The 20,559-nt window shown below is 47.0% G+C and overlaps 3 protein-coding genes across 3 annotated transcripts in view; 2 read left to right on the forward strand and 1 right to left on the reverse strand.

Moving 5' to 3' along the window:
* Positions 1-4,266, forward strand: part of LOC135812311 (uncharacterized) — an 8,720-nt gene extending 4,454 nt beyond the window's left edge. Inside the window, exons 5-6 of the mRNA XM_065325691.1 lie at positions 1,652-1,805; positions 3,454-4,266. Coding sequence (XP_065181763.1) covers positions 1,652-1,805; positions 3,454-3,469 — 170 coding nt within the window. The 3' untranslated portion in view covers positions 3,470-4,266. The remainder of the gene's footprint in view (positions 1-1,651; positions 1,806-3,453) is intronic.
* A 602-nt stretch (positions 4,267-4,868) lies between these two features.
* The window catches only part of LOC135812313 (uncharacterized), a 31,897-nt gene continuing 16,206 nt past the window's right edge, over positions 4,869-20,559 (reverse strand). The window contains exons 11-18 of the mRNA XM_065325693.1: positions 19,691-19,808; positions 19,086-19,217; positions 18,434-18,522; positions 16,292-16,438; positions 15,374-15,527; positions 8,911-9,039; positions 7,384-7,518; positions 4,869-6,204 (exon numbers count right to left, since the gene is read on the reverse strand). Of these exons, the coding sequence (XP_065181765.1) occupies positions 6,080-6,204; positions 7,384-7,518; positions 8,911-9,039; positions 15,374-15,527; positions 16,292-16,438; positions 18,434-18,522; positions 19,086-19,217; positions 19,691-19,808 (1,029 nt within the window). The 3' untranslated portion in view covers positions 4,869-6,079. The remainder of the gene's footprint in view (positions 6,205-7,383; positions 7,519-8,910; positions 9,040-15,373; positions 15,528-16,291; positions 16,439-18,433; positions 18,523-19,085; positions 19,218-19,690; positions 19,809-20,559) is intronic.
* On the forward strand, positions 9,332-11,655 carry LOC135812312 (uncharacterized). The gene is made up of 2 exons (XM_065325692.1): positions 9,332-9,551; positions 9,643-11,655. The coding sequence occupies exons 1-2, from the start codon at positions 9,445-9,447 to the stop codon at positions 11,318-11,320; spliced, it is 1,785 nt and encodes a 594-aa protein (XP_065181764.1). The 5' UTR covers positions 9,332-9,444; the 3' UTR covers positions 11,321-11,655.

Consider the following 20,559-nt stretch of genomic DNA (forward strand, 5'->3'; position numbering starts at 1 on the left):
ATGCTAGGAGGGCAAGCGATGTCATGCAATTCACAGCAAGTGTACTACATCACGACAAGCGCAGCATGCACACTTGCTGCGCTACACGCAAAACAGTCAAAATTGTCATATGAAGCAAGATCGAACAACTGACAACTCATTCAAACTGTACATCGAACTGTACGACTGCAGAAAGCAGCTAATAATACCGTACCGCACCGTCGTACACGACTAACTGGTACTCGTTTGCTAACGGATCAGCAGCTAAGCAGACGGATACCCGGGTATCCGGATCACCCCTACTTTTCGCAACACCTTCAACCCGTAACACACGAACAGTCCTCGGCAACACTACACACACTAACATGGGTTGTAACACACGAACGGTCCTCGGCAACACTACACACACTAACATGGGTTGTAACACACGAACAGTCCTGGGCAACACTACACACACTAACATGGGTTGTAACACACGAACAGTCCTGGGCAACACTACACACACTAACATGGGTTGTAACACACGAACAGTCCTCGGCAACACTACACACAATAACATGGGTTGTAACACACGAACAGTCCTCGGCAACACTACACACAATAACATGGGTTGTAACACACGAACAGTCCTCGGCAACACTACACACAATAACATGGGTTGTAACACACGAACAGTCCTCGGCAACACTACACACAATAACATGGGTTGTAACACACGAACAGTCCTCGGCAACACTACACACAATAACATGGGTTGTAACACACGAACAGTCCTCGGCAACACTACACACAATAACAATGGGTTACACATGCAGGGAAAACATTACAAGGCTATTTTTTTGGGAACACATGTTCCGCAAGTTGCACGCTCGAATGTCCAAACACCAATGACATGCAAGAGACATTGTACAGGATTTTGAAGGGCGCGTGCCCACGTGACTCGCGCATGCGCGCAGTTCGGGCCAGCTCGCTGGGCTGGCTGCTAACTCACGTTAGCATGCTAACGCTCATTAAAATTATATGTTCCTCTGCAGATTTCTTCTTCAACATATTGAGAATGGTGTAGAGTGCTGGCTGTCGGCGAAAGAACGGGGGGAGGGGGGGGATAGGGGAGGGGGGGGAGGGGGGAGGGGGGGGGGGAGGGGGAGGGGGGGGGGAGGGGGGGTCAGCCTTCTAGTCTAGACCGTTCTTATTTTCATGTATGACAGCCTATGCACAGTTGTGTCACCGTGTATACATTGGCATGCTGTGCTTGGTGAAATTCTAGCCTGGTCGTTCTTCGGCGCTCCGTTCTTCGACGCCCGACAGTACGGTAGCTGTGGTGTTGATACCGCGAGAAACGTTGTTGATATACCAGATGAACACCAGACTGTGCATGTATTCATGTTTGGTGTCTTGCTTGAGACACAGTTTTGCTCTCAATGGGTAGCGGTCTAATATTCAGAGGGTTAGTGCTAATCTCTCTGTCTGCCTCTCTACCTCTTTCTCCCTCTCTCACTCGCTTTGCCTCTCTGTTTCTCTGTCTCTGCTTCTCTCTCTCTCTCTCTCTCTCCCCCCCCCCCCTCTCTCTCCCCTCTCCCTCTCTCTCCCCCCCCCCCCTCTCTCTCTCTCTCTCTCTCTCTCTCTCTCTCTCTCTCTCTCTTCTCTCTCACTCACTCACTCTTCTGAACAGACGCATCGGAATCGGAGTTACGCTATCTGACAATCTGCTATATGGTGATGTTAGTCATGCAGTTCATGGAGTTGCTCTTCTGCCTCGTCGTGCAATTCTCTTGCTGTGGCGTCATCGCACCGTGGAGATACATGCTATTGAATGCTAGTGGCAGGTACGGTGGGGATATTGAATGCTAGTGGCAGGTACGGTGGGAATATTGAATGCTAGTGGCAGGTACGGTGGGAATATTGAATGCTAGTGGCAGGTACGGTGGGAATATTGAATGCTAGTGGCAGGTACGGTGGGAATATTATGTACTTCAAGTAAATGTATATACTAGAACCTAACCAGTTGATAAATGATTGTTTGTTGATTAGATGGGAAGTATAAATATGGATACAGCATCACATTGTGCAGTGGCGTGTACAAACAGGTCTATACAAACTCAGCATGTGCAGACACAGTGGGTAAGGATATGCCCCTGGACACAGCTGTAGGAGCGTGTAAGGACACCTGATACCTCAGGCCTGCCCATCGCGGAAGCGATGATAGCAAACAGCTATGTTAGACATAGCAACTTGTGCTGGGATTGCACCATTCAACAGCGTGCAAAGCTGATGAATTGACCGCCGCTAATTTTAGCCTGGTTTCCACCACATAGCTGATTGAAGTGGTTTTTCTGGCCAATGAATCCCTATTTTTCATTTTTCATTCTTTTTTCATTATTTTTTTCTTTTTCTTTTTCAGCACACACACACACCACACCACGTACTCCGGCATACACTGGCTGTTAGTAACCACCCAGGAGAATGAAAGAAGAGCTAGGAGAATGACAAAGAGAAGAAAGACGTGTGCGACCATAGTCGTCAGCAGTTTATTTATCATGGTCGCACACGTCTTTCTTCTCTTTCTCATTCTCCTAGCTCTTCTTTCATTCTCCTGGGTGGTTACCAGCAGCCAGTGTATGCCGGAGTATCTAGTGTGGTGTGTGTGTGTCGAAAAAGAAAAATGAATGAAAAAAATGAAAAATAAGGATTCACTGGCCAGAAAATGCCACTTCAATCAATAATCAGCTACAGTGGTAAGGACACATCAGCAGACGCACACAGCACTTGAAGACACAGTGACTTTGTACTCGGCTGTAGGGATACAGCAGGTATGCACACAGGTACACGGATACACCGTGTGCTTGCACAGGTACACGGATACACCATGTGCTTGCACAGGTACACAGATACACCGTGTGCTCACACAGCCGTCCAGACACTGCGCGTACAGTCAACTTTGCCAGTAACCACTGCGGATATAACGACAATTCGCGAATAACGATAGAATTTCCATGCCCAGAGCAAAGTCCCATCTAACTGTAATACATATAATGAGACTTTGGGTATAAGGACAGTTCGCGAATAAGGATACTTTTCTGATGCCCCGCCAAGTGTCGTTATACGCAAAGTTGACTGTACGGAAAGAGTTGGTGATCACTGCACGGTCATATTCTATGTCATCTCACTTGTACAGGTCCGTCATGACAGCTCTAGTTGTATGATCCGGTATCTTTGGTGTTTCAGTGGAAATTTGCGATTCCAAAAAAGTAACAATTTCTCCGGTTTGAACGGCTCTGCGACAATATGGAATTCTTTGAAAAGTTGCGTTGGGAAATGTTTTATCCGATGAAAGTTGCACCTCATCTGCTATGCAGAACAGGGGTGTCAGAATGTACAGTGACTCTGATGTCCCATTGCTTTATTCTGCTTGGCTGCTCATGCTGTTTTCGTTCTTCTTCTTGTTGGTGTTGGTGGTGTTCTTGTGGTTTTTAGGTATTCCATCAACTAACTGCAGGTATTTCTGCACCTTGCACTGCTCTCTCCTCTCCAAAGGAGTATCGAGTAGACCGTTCGTTCACGGTAGCTGTATGCTTCCATGGGGCGCATGCCATGCATCGCAGCTTTGTCAAGTAGATCCGTTATTTTGATTGTGAGCAGCTCTTCACTGGTGATTGTCCGCTAAAGATGAGAGCAATTCTATGTCAGTCTACTTGTCATCTTCTTTTACTTACCGGTATTATTGTCGAAGAACCTACCTTTCTGCTGTGCTGAATTGAGTACGAATAATTATATGAATCAACTGGGCAACAGGACAGGACATTTGCGTCTCTTGATAAGCTCTCTAGTATTTACGATTCTATTTTCACTTTGAACATGGTCTTGACTGCTTCGATATATTATGTCCTGTTTCCCCATTGTTGGTGATCTGCGGGAGTTAGCGACCGTCGTCAGTTCCCTGGGAAACGGAGACAATGGTAACTAACCTACTCTCTTTCAGAAAACCGTATTTGATGATTTTTTCTGTAATTGTTTTTTTTGCTGGAAGAATAGTTACTATAAGCGTGACTCGTGGGAAGAGTCTTGGTCAGAATAGCCATACTGCTGCTTTCGTTTTTAACTCACATAATCTACAGGAGATTGCTATTACCCATTGGCAAGAGAACGGCTACATGTACATTGTTTGGTGAATATTTCCTCACCGTAGTTTTGTAACTTGTCTTTAGTTTTCAGTGATATTTGACAGAAGCTGTTCTTCTTATCGTCAATTTCTGGCACACATCTCCAAAAATTATATTTTAGAGATTATTGCTATTGATGCGAGTGCGAAAAAGGATGCATGGGGAGAGGGGGGGGGGGGGGGGCGAATCCAGCACCGGCGCTTTCGGGACGGTGCCAACTGTGTTAGTACCGTGGATTACACATACCCATACCCCCCCCCCACACACACACAACCGGCTGTGCCGTCCCGCCGGAGCTACTCGCGGGGCACGGAGGGTCGAGGGATTCGAGCCATTGCCTCGGGTTGATGTGATCCCATGGAGGAAGCGTACCATATTTCCCCGATTATAAGTCGCACTTGATTAGAAGTCGCAGCCCATTCTCACGTCCGAACCAAATCGTCTCAACGCATTCACATAAGTTAGAAGTCTCACTAGATTGTAAGTCGCACCCCTTCTTTGCCCTTGAGGTTTAGTGTAAAAAGGTGTGACTTACAATCGGCACCGCGGAAAGACGGGGCCCCTGGGTTCGACTCCCTCTTGTGGATTCTTCTTGTGCAACAATGACCCGATTCGAATCCAGCCGCCACACTGTGGCTAGGATAATCAAGAACACCACAATCTGATGACGATAAAAGCCTTTCACTTGCTCCTGCTACATCAGGCACGGTTTGCAGCCGCCACAAGATCTACACACTCACGAAACAGTAGTCTTAACAAGAATCCAGGATCAGAAAAGTTGTGAAAAAGAAAATTTCCTAATAAGAAAAGTTCAATAAGTGCATCAACTTCTTCCAACCTATACATATAGCACATGCGAAAGGCAACAGTCACTAAAACATCCATCAGTAATATAGGGAAGGAAAGGAGAAATATAGAATGCATGGAGAGCATTGCACAACAAGAACCAGTAATGTGTTCAAATGTCGCATGGTACTGCAGACCAAATAAATGTGCGGAAAACCCTGGTGATGTCAGCAATCAACTTCCGCGACCGACATGCAGATACGAAAAGTTCTCCCTCCACACCGACTGCGTCACAATTGCAGTGATCAGAGTTGGTAACAGGGATGACCTACGCTCCAAGACCGCAACAGGCTGGTCACGAGCGCGACTAGAGAAATCAGGTAATATCAACATAATCAATACGGTATGGGTGAACTAACCCATCGGACATACGTAGGAAAACACACACACACACACACACACACCATTGACCATTGGACGCCCATCGCCAGAGGCGATGATAGCGATGCTACAGCAGAAGCCATAGCAACTTGTGCTGGGATTGCACCATTCAACAGCTTGCAAGGCTGAAGAATTGACCACCACTATTCAGCCTGGTCTACACCACACAGCTTTGAAGTGGCTTTTTTCTGGCCAGTGAATCCCTACTTTTTGGTCTTTTTTTTTTCTTCTTTTTTCCCGCACACACATCACACCACATACTCCGGCATGCACTGGCTGTTGGTAACCACCCAGGAGAATGAAAGAAAAGTCAGGAAGAGTCTGAGAAAGAGAAGAAAGACGTGTGTGACCATAATCGTCGGGAATCGAACCCGCAACCTATCGATTGGAAATCGCTGCACATACCACTGCACCATATGGGACACACACACACACACACACACACACACACACACACACACACATTCTCATTGAATGTCCATGTAGAGGGTACAAGCAATGGCGCACTGACATTGCACGTGCAACGCAAGAAATCCAAAAACTATCCGTGAAAAATGAGTTTATCATTGCACAATAATTACGTAGACTTTTCTAGATAAAGCAACGACCATGACCCGCATGGCAATCACACGTGGAATACACGACTCTAAAAATTCCAATATCGTTACGAGTAAGGACCCAGCCTTGCACAGTCGGCCGTCTGGCGGGATATTTCACTTCAGTTTGCGTAGGACCTCCGCCGCTTCCGTTTGCAGTTCCTCCTGCTGCGGGAAGTTGCTCAGCGCTGCCTGAATGGCGGAGGCCGCATCGTCGTCCAGTAGTTGTTTGCGAGTGGATGCTGAGGACACAAACACATTCACAAACGCACACACGGACAGAAACACATAGAAACACGTACATGCATGCACACACACACGCATACGCGCACGCGCTCGCGCACACACACACACATACCCAAACATATTCACATACGAGCACACATGTACATTCATGCCAGTAACGACATTACTTAGACCGTGGACATTGCATGTTCAATGAGCCAGGAGGGCTCCTTTCTAACGGTTTCATCTTCCTTTCTGCCCTTTTTCACATGCACAACCCCCCCCCCCCCCCCCCCTTGCCTTGCTCTCCCCCTCCCATATGGCATACACATGATCAGACCTGCCTGAATCGGTCCGGTTGGTCCAGTTATAACTGAACTAACCTATACTAGGCTATAGGCCACCAACACCTGTTTCAACTGTGGAGGGCATGTGTGCCCACTACTACCCACCCGCCTTATGTATCTAATATTGACTGAGTACGAGGTTGTATTTCCTATACGGACCAAGTACAAAGTCAATATTAGATTTATCACGACAAAACAGTCCGTATTTCAAATTCCAGAATGATAACCTCATGAATCCTGGTTTTCTGATTGCACAACCGTTGCACCACCACCTACTCATGCAGTGACAATAATGCTGCACTAGGCACCGTTGAACTGCGCAACCCCTAAGGGGCCGTCCAAGATTACCAATAATATTTTCAAAACGAAAAGATTTCGTTTGGGGGTGGGTGGGTTTGAAGGAGTTTGGTTTTGAAAATAATTCTTGAATGCAGATGGAGAATGCCCAGTTACTTTTGGGTGTCGAAAATTGACATCAATATTTTATTAGAATTCGTTTTACCTGCAGGAAAGGTGGGTGGGTGGGTGGGGGCTGAAAAATACTAAAACTTTTCGTTTTGTAAAAACAATCGGTAACCCCGGACGGTCCCTAAGCAGTCAAATATATGCAGTCAATATAGCCCTAAGGAGTGAAATATGCAGGAATATTTGACTGCTTAGGTATAGCGAAAATCAATGGGAGTCAATACTAAGAGAGTGATAAAATGTAAGAAAGGCCATGATACTACCGGACCAAGCAGGGTGGTCCTGTGTGGCTGATCTTGCACTCTCACGCCTACAGGCATATGCATACAATTACACACTCATATTCTTAGAACAGTCAAGTATACAGCAGTTGCTGTGACGTACGATTTCCTGCCAGGAACTTGACGGCGATGTAGCTTGCCAGCAGCAGGTCCATGTTGTCGCTATGGTTACGCATCGCCTCCACGATCAGCTTGGAGAAGGATGTCGGCGCGAGCAGCTCAAATGTTTGGCTGGGGCCTGGGATACACATGTGAAGAGAGAGTGTGAGAGAGCGAGAGAGAGAGAGAGAGAGAGAGAGAGAGAGAGAGAGAGAGAGAGAGAGAGAGAGAGAGAGAGAGAGAGAGAGAGAGAGAGAGAGAGAGAAGAGAGAGAGAGGGAGGGAGGGAGGGAGAGAGAGAGAGAGAGAGAGAGAGAGAGAGAGAGAGAGAGAGAGAGAGGGAGGGAGGGAGGGAGAGAGAGAGAGAGAGAGGGAGGGAGAGAGGGAGAGAGAGAGAGAGAGATATTTTGATAGTCGTCTGTCACGTTGTCTAGGCAGCAAGCTAAAGTGATAGCCAAACTACTGTCGTGGACATTGAAATCCGGTAGACAAACCGGACCCGGCAGCCATACTGGCTTAGCACGTACACACACACAGTAATTCATATACACATCATAGAGAGCAGGGAGCAGCAGTGCTCACGGCTGCAAGGCCATCGCCCCGTGGCCAATTGAATTTTCAACGGATTTCAATGGCCGTGACAGTAGAAGACTGACAATAGAGTATGCAAACCTAGGAACAGACTGACAGCCAAATTGCTAACTGGATGGACATACATGTGTACAGACGACCACAGTTCATGTTGCAATCGCTGTCATAGATGTTAACGCATCGGACCAGGGAAGCCTGACACAGAGGAAGATAAGGAGCCATGACCCAAATTTCGGAACGTAAGACAGGAAACCATCAGCATGGTGCGAGGTATATTCACATCATCAAAATCCTGGATCTCCGGCGGCACTCATACATTCTTTTCACAAACTATCTAGTTGCATAGAACAAGGGTCTGTGTCTGAGATCAAGGGAGGTCATTTGCCATCAACCTCCAAGTTAACCATCACATCCGACTGAACCAAATCCTTCAGACAACCATGCTAAGCTTGAAAGCACAACACAAGGACAGCGAATATCTGTACCGGAAAGTACCGTGAGAGCGCCCCGTCTCGCGAGAGCGCCCCACCTTGACTTTTCAGCCAAGGGAAAGAAAATCGTATGGCAGAGTGCCACTAAGTTTGTACAGCTTAAGAGCCTTAGTGTACTAAGGTCACACTTGGCATGTGTTTGTGTGGAGATGGCATCGGCCTGAAGGTAAACAGAGTACGGATTGACGGCACCACGTGCAATGTGTGCACAAGGTCTGCATCGTATGACCGACAGACAGGACACCACCTCCACAAGACAGAGACGAAAGGACATGAAAGTGGGGCGCTCTTGCGGTACTTTACGGCACTGCTAGGAAGCCTGCTGCTCACACGCAAAATGGCTTCCTTGGAGTGCATGACAAATTCAAAACTATCAGTGGATTTATATCGCGTAAAAAAACCTTGTTTTCTGAAATGTATCTAGTCATGGGCTACCCTACTGTGGCTTACATTCCGACACAAGACAGGTCAGTGCGCCGCAGCACGTGATCTGCAGCTGTACATCACAGGCGCACGTCTCCATGGCAACGCAGAGCCGCTGAAGAATGCCGGCGCTGAGAAGCTTCTGGCAAAGTTCACCTGATCACACAAACATCAGAGAAGGGCAGAACGGTTAGAGAACTAGAGGGATAAGGATTATGCTGATCACATAGAGTCTATTATGCTGATCACATAGAGTCTATTATGCTGATCACATAGAGTCTATTCGCAATAAGTCACACACTCTCTTTTGTCTTTGTCTCCTTTATTACTCCTATTACTTTGTAGGGATGTGCACATAGTATATAAACAAATAAAATAAAATAAACTTTAAAGTCATGCACTAGGAAGAATTTTGTGTAATGGCACCTATGCATAAAACATGGCGGCCAGGTCGCCATCGCGACTTCGCACCTTTGTGCGGGGCAACTTGCTCGACGCGAGGCTCTCCTTTGTTTTCAGTCGTTGCAGTGGAAGACAGTTTCGATATTAGTTGACAGGAAGATGGCAGTCAGTCAGGATTTTTCCCAGCTCACCTTGAACCTTCTGAAGGTGAAGTGTGGAGAGTATGGTCTCAAGAAGTCGGGAAAGAAAGCCGATCTAGTTGCGAGGTGAGTTGTTTTCTTCCCACAACAAAATCTTATTTTTTTGAAATTATTTGTGAATCTGAGTTTGTTATTTATCTGCTCGTGTCGTTTACAGACTTGCTCAGCATTTCTCTGAAGGCGACGGTGATGGCAAGGAAGGGCCACCTCCGCCAGCTGCAGCGCTTGCTGTTATTCCCCACGACCCTCTGGATTTTCCTGTTACTGGGTGGCAGCCGATTAAATCTGCGAGTGGAAGGCTACTCTCCCTGTCGTTCTCCATGCAAACTATGGTTTCTTATTTCGTGGACACTATGACCAGCGATGGACCTGCCAAGAATTTCAAAGCGCTTGCTGCCACTGATAGCAAGTCAATTCGTCTGTATCGAGCAGGTTATGTCCAGAAAATCGAACTGATGAAGGCCCACAGCCGTGTGTACTACCGTGCCCGCTGTCAGCCTGAAATGAAGACCAAAGCTGACTACAAACTTCGGCTCGTTGCTCAGTGTGACTCAGGATCTGCCACCAGTGTTGTTGGTGCTCAGTGCACTTGTCCTGCTGGCAAGGGTGTTACTGCCAGTTGCAAGCATATAGCTGCACTGATGTATGGCTTGTCCGAGTTCACTCTGCTTGGGTTTAGTGACGCTCCGACGTGCACGGACATGCTGCAAAAGTGGAACCAGCCTCCTGCAGGTGCAGGTAAAAAGAGTGAGCCCATGCTGGTTCAAGACATGGAGTGGCGTAGAGGTGGCAGTACCACTGACAAATCTGCGCCAAAGAAACGTAAGCATTCTGCTGCAGAAGTACTTGACCCTCGTGCTGTTGCAAAGCGGATGGACTTTGCCCGGCGTGTGGAGGAATACGCCAACTCAACCATTCACTCCAACTCCATCCACCTAGCATTGCCTCTTGTTGCTGGTAGCTCAGGATTTGCTGCTAAGCAGAAGGAGGACAGGTTGCACAGAGCCCAAGCGCAGAAAAAGGAGAGACTGGCTAGGGCAGGGGAACAGAAGGACAAGTGGCAGGTTGAGCACAGCAGATCAGGTGATGTGACACCTGTGCCATCTGACTGCGAGTGGCTAACTGAGGACAAGCAGATGCTGTGGTACGAGTCCAATGTCATACTTACTTGTGAAGAAGCCAATGCCCTGCAAGAAGCCACTGCATCCCAAACAACAAGTGAACTCTGGAGGAATGAACGAAAGAAGCGTATTACAGCTTCCATTGCCCATACTGTAGCTCATCGACGACCTCAGACTGACCCGTCATCCCTCATAAAAACTATCATTGATCGGCCGGCGTTCACCACTCCTGCAACCAGATGGGGGATTGATCATGAAGAAGAGGCACGATGTGCCTACGTAGCCCACCAAGCCAAGTCTGGCAAGCTGATAGATGTTGTTGCATGTGGCTTATTTGTGCATGCTGATGAATGCTGGTTTGGTGCCAGTCCCGATGGCATTGTTAGGGATGGTGATACATCACTTTTGCTCGAGATTAAATGCCCGTTTGTTGCTAGAGACCAAAGTCTAGCAGAGGTAGCTGGGTCTACTGCATCATTTTGTTTGTCCAACAAGGATGGTGTGCTTTCTCTCAAAACAACACATGCCTACTATACACAAGTGCAAATGCAGCTCTTTGCTGCAGGCCTTCAATTTTGTGACTTTGTAGTGTGGTCTCCCTGCAATGATCTTTTTGTTGAGCGCATTTCATTTTGTGAAGTGCATGTCAAGAAAACTCTCGCAGCTTGCCGAACATTTTATTTTGATCATGTTCTCCCGAAACTGGCTCTGTGATCAAGTTTCTTGGTAATAGATATATTCCTCGTCATCTGAGATGACCATTGCTCACTTTGCTCCAGTTCCTGTAGTCTTGACTGTTTACATTCTTCCCTGATTTGTGGCAATCTTTTCTTCTGTAAGTGCGTCTGAACTGTTCTATACGCTGCACTCTATGTTCTTTATTATAGCTTTTTCTGTTCTGCCCTGTTCTGTAGCTCCTTCTTGATATAAACGCCGTGATTAGATGGTGGATAGTTCCATCAGCTACCGGCTTCCTGCATTTGTACATGATTAGGTAGTGTTGTATACATGTACCCAAGACGGTGGAACTCTGCTGTAAACAGTGCGTTATAGTAAGTTATACTGCCATTACTGGTAACCACTACAAAAACGGCACGTACAACTGGTTTACAATAGCTCGCCATTCCGTGTTACAACGGAGTTCAAAAAGGCATGAACGTTACATGAGTATTCGTATTTACTTCAAAGTAAGCGGCACTTGCAGCAGTCACAGGCCACATTTCCTACCTGGTGAACAGCACAAACAGACAAATAGGAGCATCACTACTTCTACTTCGAAGTACGAAGTCCTGAGTGAAATAAGCATCATTGTGTAGGGGCACCATTACTCACAACATAACACAAAGAAAAGAGGGGAAGAAAATACCGAGGCCACGTAGGAATATCGGCATGCGCAAAAAGCTTTCAACAGAGCGGCCTGGTCATAAAGCAAGAATTACATAGACGCCCATCTTCATCATCATTCTGACACATATGGTGGTAGCGTGAGTTACAAGACCTACAAACTCTAAGAAGTGGGCCATCTGAGCGCTTGCAAAACAAACATACGGGAGTGGTCACATAGGCAGCAGCGGCTACAGAAGAAGATGGCACGCTGATAGCAGCAGCAGTAGCAGCTACAGGAGATGGCACGTTCGTAGCAGCAGAAGTAGCAGCTACAGCAGATGACAACTTGGTAGCAGCGGAAGCAGCAGCAGAAGCAGTAATGGCAGGTGAAAGAAATGTGCCAGCTGAAACAGCCACTGCAGAAATGTTTGCATCTGGTGATATCTGGGCAACTTCTGCAGCAGAGGAAAAGTGTGCAGACTGTGTCGATGGCTTACTAACAGGCGGAGGTACCAGGGGCTCCATGTAGTTAGTGAGGAATGCACACACAAATATGATCTGCTCAGCCAAAGGGCACAACACGGAAGATAAGAAGTGAGTTATCCTGAAGTTCTTGATCCTTTCCATTGCTCTCTCCACATGAATACGCACGCTAGCAATACGCCGAGTTTCGATCACCTCTTCTTCATCAAGCTGATCTCGAGAACCAAGAAACGGGGGTATGTTGAGATCGACACCCTCCGGTAGCAGATCGGCAATGTCGAAACCACGGTCGGCCATGATGGCATCACCCTTCTCCATCAACTTCATTAGCCCACTTCGCTTTGTCAGTTTCTTATCAGAAATGCGCCCGCCATAAAGAGGAGACAGAAACGATATTGCACCGGTAGGTGTCACACCAACTAACAGTTTGAAAGTGTTCCTGTTTTTGTAATTCGACCAGGTGGCTGCTTGTACAGTTGGGTTGGCTGGCTTCTCAATGGGAAACTCTGTTGCGTCAATAATTACCCGGGTGCGTGGGTACTTGTCTTTGAAGACGTCGGGCATGTAGCGATCAATCAGAGCCCGGCTCGGCCAAATGTCCACTTCTTTCATAGAGAAGTACATGCAACGAATGTACGTTGAAAATATTCGGGACACCGTGGATTGATCTATTCCGAATCGCAGTGCTAAATCTGACTCAGGGAAAGCATGCCGAAGTTTGACAAGGGTCAATAGCAACTCGTCTTCATACACCAATGCTCTTCGTCTGCCACGGCTGTCCTGGCCAAGGAAATCAGCTGGCACTTTAGTAGCAAAGCACATGTCTTGACATCCACACCGCAACTGATCCAGCAACAAGTCAAACGCCAGAGAACTCAGGCCCGTGTAAAACAGTACAATCTTGTTGTCATGTCGGATGTTCGAGTAATGGAGTTGGCATTTCCGCAAAGCTTCTTCCGATTCATCCAAATTGTACAAGGCCTGCTCCAACTGGGACCGCAACTTAGCCACTTGTGCTTCCAAAGTCTTTATTTTGTTCTCTTGGAGAACGGGAACTTCACCATAATCATGGTCAGCTAAAAGTGTTGCAGCCTCAGGCACCGATTCATCTGTGACTGGTAAATCAACATCGTCATCAATATCAATCGCTTCAACGGGTCGACTGACTTCGCCTGTCGAAACACGGCTCTTCCTCTTCACTACGACGGCTTTGTCCAAGAAACGGGAAGGTGGCTCGTCCTCCGTCACAGGTCGACCACCAGGAAAGTGCACCCCACAGACATACGAGTTTCCAGAAAGAGGAGTGTTGACTCTTGGTATTTTGGCAAGCCACTCGGCCCTGATATGCCGGCGTCGATCCGAATCTTTAGGCAAACGATGAAAAGATACAGCTTTACAGACCTCTGCTGTTCCTCCGCAGCCAACACGAGCCAGATCTGATCCACATAGACGACGCTTCACAAACACTTTTCGTCCTTGCGAGTTCGCATCATCAGTTTCAAACAAACCAAACTTGCAGCTGCTTTTACGATTTGAGCAGCCAGGGACGATACAATGAGCGTTGCTTGGCATGATTGTGTCAGCTGCTTACTGATCTCTAACTAACTTGCTACTTATACACAACAGCAAACTGTGACAACCCTTGCCTTCCAAGAAGGAAATAAATGTCTTGCTTTGAGTTTGATTCTTCACCAACACAAAGGAAAAAAATTTGTACATTGTACTTCAGCCTCAGCAAACGCGAAGCAGGTACGTAGGGCTCTACGATCATCAGAGTTTCCACGCGTGCATGCATGAGACTGCATGCTGCGCTGCGTGGTGCAAGTACAGTGTCGAGGTTGTGAAGTTGCCCCGCACAAAAAACCGCGGGAAAATTATGCATAGGTGCCATTGGGTCTCCAAGATCGGTCTACTTGCGATAAGTCACGCCCTTTTAAGTCACGCACAAGGGAAACAAATTTCACGGTTCGCGTGAGACTCGGCTGGAAACCAGGTTTTTCGCATCCGTAGGAACGCCACCACCCTTCAAGGATCAAGGCGCAGCTGCAGCTCCTAAAGCGGTGCACAAGGGAAATGTTGCGTTATTTTGTCTCCAAGATCGGGTGCGCGAATTTTCGAGAGTAGACCGTAAATGCTATCGAATCATAATTTGGTGCGTAGCAATTGGCAATGTATAACATGCTTTTAGGATACCCTGGTCACACCATGGCAGGGTCTATGCATACCAAGTACACCATAGCAGGGTCTACGCATACCGCGTACACCATGGCAGGGTCTACGCACACCAAGTACACCATGGCAGGGTCTACGCATACCGCGTACACCATGGCAGGGTCTACGCACACCGCGTACACCATGGCAGGGTCTACGCATACCAAGTACACCATGGCAGGGTCTACGCATAACGCGTACACCATGGCAGGGTCTACGCATAACGCGTACACCATGGCAGGGTCTACGCACACCGCGTACACCATGGCAGGGTCTACGCATACCCTGGTCACACCATAGCAGGGTCTACGCATACCGCGTACACCATGGCAGGGTCTCCGCATACCGCGTACACCATGGCAGGGTCTACGTATACCGCGTACACCATAGCAGGGTCTACGCACACCGCGTACACCATAGCAGGGTCTACGCATACCGCGTACACCATGGCAGGGTCTACGCATACCGCGTACACCATGGCAGGGTCTACGCATACCGCGTACACCATAGCAGGGTCTACGCACACCGCGTACACCATAGCAGGGTCTACGCACACCAAGTACACCATGGCAGGGTCTACGCATACCGCGTACACCATGGCAGGGTCTACGCATACCAAGTACATGAGTGTATAGTCAAGGACCTTCCAAAGACAGCCTGGCATACATTCCATGCCCGATGCGGCACACAATTCCTGTCATCATGTTATATTGGAAGAGGGCATGATGCCATGAGGTCATTACTCACTTGTGAAACACAACAGTCCCAGCAGCTGGCAGCCATAGCCCTGAATGTCGGCCGCTTTGCTGAACTGCTTGAGACGGTCAACGACAACGTTGATAAATCCTTCCTCCACCATCCAATGGTGGCTGTACGGCGACAGGGCGTAGCCAGATAGTACCTGTGATGTGGAAAACCGACGCACACACACACGCACGCACGCGCGCGCACGCACACACGCACACACACACACACACACACCACACCACACACACACACAGACACACACAGACACACACACACATGCACACAGGCAGCCTGGGTTAACAGGGATACTGGCTGGAAAGAGGATGACAATGAGCGTTTAGAAAACAGAGAAAACTAATATACAGATCTTTTTTACATACATGAAGAGAAGAAAACGGATTACAACACTGAAGTCTGGGCATCCCAGATGCACGATTGCTGCTATGAAAAGGAGTTGTTATCGAGAGTGGTACACTGTGGTAGACTGTGGTAGTGTTAGATAACTAAGTGTAGTGTAGCCTTATCAACACTAACACAGCAAGTTACAATTATGAGTGAAACCTTGTTTTGGAAACGAATGGGAGAACTCCAAATTCAAATAATGTGAACTGTCAGGGAAGTGAACTGCCTGAAAAGTCATTCATTCCTGCTTTTCGAATCTCGCAGGAGATATGAGAGCAGTAATGATGATTTCGCAAGTTCCACATAGCTCACTTTAGTGCCTGCTGCATTACGCATCGCTCGCTACCTTTTGTTGTTTGAGATCTCTGGCACTAGAGCAAGGGGTTGCCTTAATGTCTGTGGTGCCACCTTTGCACCATGCCTGGCAACTCGGCATAATAAAATAAAGCTCGTAGCTGTGCTGAAGAGGCCTTTATGGCCGAAACAGCTTGCTGTCTACAGGTTTGGGCAGCTCACCTGACACGCCACTGAGAAAACGTTCTCGTCCTCCGGGTGCTGCTGTAGACAGAGCATTGTCTGCTTGATGGCGCAGTGCACCGCCTCCGAGCATGATGCACCGTCACTGGATGGTGAGAGCATCTGCAATGCTTGAATGGCTGCTTCCTAAACTCAAAAAAGGACACACAAATACACACACACACATACACAAGCCAAGGTGGAATCACTAAGCTGCTAGCATGAAGAAGACTACACAAAGACAGTTTCAGGTCAAGACAAGCAGGCAGGAAAAATGATTATTTTTGAAAAGCGCATCCTGCATGGCATCATTGTTTCATTTTGTACCTAACGATGGCAGTTTTGCCGAAAGGTTTTACATAAAAGCAATTTGAACTCGGATGGTGAGCCAATATAGTTATGATAGTTTGTGCCATTTTGTCGCACTTGCTGGCTGTATAAGATCTGGTTACGTTGGTGGACAGTTTGTCATAACTCGTAACATTTTGTCCTTTTCCTTTCTTCATCATAAAAGGAATTGGTTTGGTTTTGCAGTGCTGTGGGAATGGGTGTGTCCACCCTAGTACTCTCTACGGATGAAGCTGCAGAATGCCTCGAAATTACTTTTAAAGTTGTTCGCCCCATAAATGATAGATAGTTTTTATAATAGATTAATTATTATACCCAGAAATGACATACAACCCAGGGGCGTAGGCAGGGGGGGGGGGGTGCTTTGGGTGCCAAAGCACCCCCCTCAAAAATTTCGATCTTGGTTCACAGCTGGTTCAAGAGAGACCATAGCAGACCCGCTGATCACATGCGCAAATCTGCACATCGCACACTGTAGCCATCCCTGTTTTAGACCAGGGAGTAGTAGGTAGATCTACTACTCCCTGGTTCAGACCTGCAAGTACAATGTACTATAGTATCTGAAACCAATCCACATGCAGTGAACTATTAATTTTTGTCTCATGATTGGCCATTTTGCAATGAAATTTCTAGTCAAGGGAACTCCGCTTCGTACCTGCCGTTGTGCAGTGTCACATCAGGCCTCAGCAGGCTCAGCACATGATTTGCATCGCACTCCACATGTTTTGTTAGAAGAAAAGAATCATACAAACACGCCATTGGTAGAACCAAGGAAGTAGCAACGCGGTCTACGGCCGGAAAGCACACGTCAGACATAGCAGTTCGTTCTCGCTATGTTGTGTGTAAATGTAGTTCTCGATGTTAATTGGTCTCGTTGTGGAAAGGCAAAGTTTCTTTCATGCATTGCAAGTGTGGATACAGCAGTAGAAGAGTGAAAGTAACGTTGAAGTGCAGTTTGTGTTTTTGGGGGGAATAGTGTAGGTTTGATCAAGGATGCCTTACTGCACTATCAAACATGACGAAGAGGAAACATGGCTCGAGAAATCCCACTTTAAAAGTTCGATGGAGAGTGAGATAATTCTGCAGAAAGCAGCATCCAGGACTTAGTCCATCATTAGTTGGAAGCAGGCCAGGGTGTAGTAAAATACCATAACTATTACTACTCCCTGGTCGGAGATTTGCCATTCACTGATTGATCTTCAGCGTCGAACTAGGGGCGAATTTTGCTTCCCCCCATTTCACGCATCGAATAATGTGCATTAAAGGACCAACATAAGTGCATGTACTTTTGTGTGGGGAAAGTCGTGGCACCCCCCCCCCCCCCCCCTCCCCCTTGATCACTATCCTGGCTACGTCCCTGCAACCATACCCAGTGATGGCATACAAACATACTTGTACACAGTAATGGTTTATCCGCACACCACAGTCCAGTAGAGATAGAGCAGTGGCATGGTACTGTTGGGTAGGAAGAGGAGTCATACTCCCAGACACAACGGACAATGGCAACGGGTATTTGGGAATACATTTATTATAGACGAAGAGACAGAGACAAAGACGAACGAAACGACTACATTGTGGGAGGGAGAGAACGAGATCGAGTGAGGGCGGCAAGATAAAGGGCCTGTGCAGGTATGGCAAATATGGACGTGCAAGTAGCTACCCAGGACAACAGAACAAAAGGTGATGAAAGGAGACAAAAGGTGAGTACGAGGGTGCATGCAGGCCAGCTTGGAAAAGGTTGTAGAACGTACGGGAGGAGGTACGTAACAGTACTGAACATGAATGCAAACTTACCAAGAGGTCTATGTTGTTTGTGTGCTTCTCCATTGCCAGAAGAACTAGAGAGTCTGATCCAGACTCTATCAAGTCACTGTGCAGGGATTCTGAAAAAAGCACGCACATGTACACATTGTACACAGATTGTATTACAAACAGACATAGATACATGTGTGCACACATACATACACCCAAACACACAGCACACATAAGCATGTGCACACATGAATCAGGCACAGTAGTAGCTGCACACACTGAGGCTTGCTGGCAACGTACAAACTAGAATGATACTACTTCTGCTCCAGAACTCTTCCTGTTTGACTTCAAAGAACATTTTAGTGCCAGAAGCAGACCAATTAGACAATAAGGAGCACATGCTGAGCTCAGTGATGCAACTTCTCAACTGGTCACAACAATCATTTTCTCTCACGAGTGAGTGAGGCAGTGAGAGAACTGGGGAAATTTCCTTTTTTATAAAGGGTTCTCAATCAGTTTTTTTTGTCTTTTCTAGTTATTTTTTCGGTTTTCGGATTTACTTTAGTTTGTTGCCTCAACAGTACAATGTAAACCATCAAAGAGGGTCAAACAAGAAACTAAACAACTGAGGGTCATCAGAAAGGAGGGAGTGGGAGACGAAAAAGGTGGAGCATTTCGTCAGTAGTACACTTACCTGACGATGCTAGGTAGGCGAGCACCCTACACGCACACTCCTGAAGCTCATCATTACTCTCAAAGACCTTCATGGCTCCAATGACCGCCTGCAAGCCGCCTTGCTTCACCACCGTCTCTTTATGCTGACAATCTACAACATCAGACACAGCACAACATGATGACATAAATTGCATCATCCTTAGGCTGACAATGCACAACAACAGATACAGGACAAAATGATGACATCATCCTTAGGCTGACAATGCACAACAACAGACACAGGTCAAAATGATGACATCATCCTTAGGCTGACAATGTGCAACAACAGACACAGGTCAAAATGATGACATCATCCTTAGGCTGACAATGTGCAACAACAGACACAGGTCAAAATGATGACATCATCCTTAGGCTGACAATGTACAACATCAGACACAGGACAAAATGATGACATCATTCGTTATGCTGATCATCTACCAAAACAAAAACAGGACGATAGGGAACCTACAACATAAGACACAGGACAAAATTGCGATATCAGTCTTATTCTGACCATTGACGATATAGGTCTTGCAAAGAAATAACGACGTCAGTTCATCCAAAAAGTGACCTTTCTTAACATACCCTCCGCTATAAGGTTTCCAACAGTGTTGCATCCGACGCATTGGAGAATCAGATTCTCCCTACATGTGTCCAGTTTCATTGTCTGAAGGATGGTCTCCAGTCCCTCCAACTCAAGAACCTGCAGTTGCGAGCACACACATGCACACGCACACACACACACATTCACACACACACGCATACACACACACACACACAAAACACAGACACACACTCATGTATACACACAAAACACACACACACACATCCCCATTTTTATAAGCGCCTTAAAAAACAATGATAAGGGCCGGGTTCCACTGCGGCTACGCGGCACTTGGCTGTATGCAGCGGAGCAGCGCGGTTCCACGACACTCGCCATTCGCGGCACCGTGGTCGTGCTCCACATTTTTTGATGACGTTTACCTGCCTGCGCGAGCGCGTGCGCGAAATCGAAAAAATCCTCGTGTTCTGGCCTGCGCAACGAATTAAAATTTGAATTTTAAAATTCTCCCGTACAAAAGAATGCAAAGTACGGGAAACAGGTCCCAAGAGACAACACTTTAGATGTAGCAAACAGCAGAACGAGCTGAATTGATAGCAGGTTACTTCATTGATCCTTTGCCAACAGATCGAATCACTCTGGAACAACAGTAACTGCTTAGGTGCCCATTGCATCAAAATCTATATTTGCACAGTTTTGAAGTAAGTCCAGTTGGATTTTGAATGTTAGATTTTCCCTGAATGTGCCCTGGATCTTTTGATTACACAAAATCTCCATTTCTCAATTATACGGCGTTCTCCGCATTTCGAACTTCATCGTGTCTTCTACGAGAATTGGCATGGCCTGTGAATACGGAAAACTCAGTCAGGCTGAGTCTCCGTAAATCTTAATT

This window comes from Sycon ciliatum, chromosome 3 (genome assembly GCF_964019385.1).
Source record: "Sycon ciliatum chromosome 3, ocSycCili1.1, whole genome shotgun sequence".
Classification (NCBI taxonomy): domain Eukaryota; kingdom Metazoa; phylum Porifera; class Calcarea; order Leucosolenida; family Sycettidae; genus Sycon; species Sycon ciliatum.

Excerpts from the sequence above, each read along its gene's own strand:
- LOC135812312 (XM_065325692.1), top strand. The coding sequence starts at position 9,445 with ATGGCAGTCAGTCAGGATTTTTCCCAGCTCACCTTGAACCTTCTGAAG. Across the intron at positions 9,552-9,642 it reads AAAGCCGATCTAGTTGCGAG|ACTTGCTCAGCATTTCTCTG; the intron begins GTGAGTTGTTTT and ends TGTCGTTTACAG.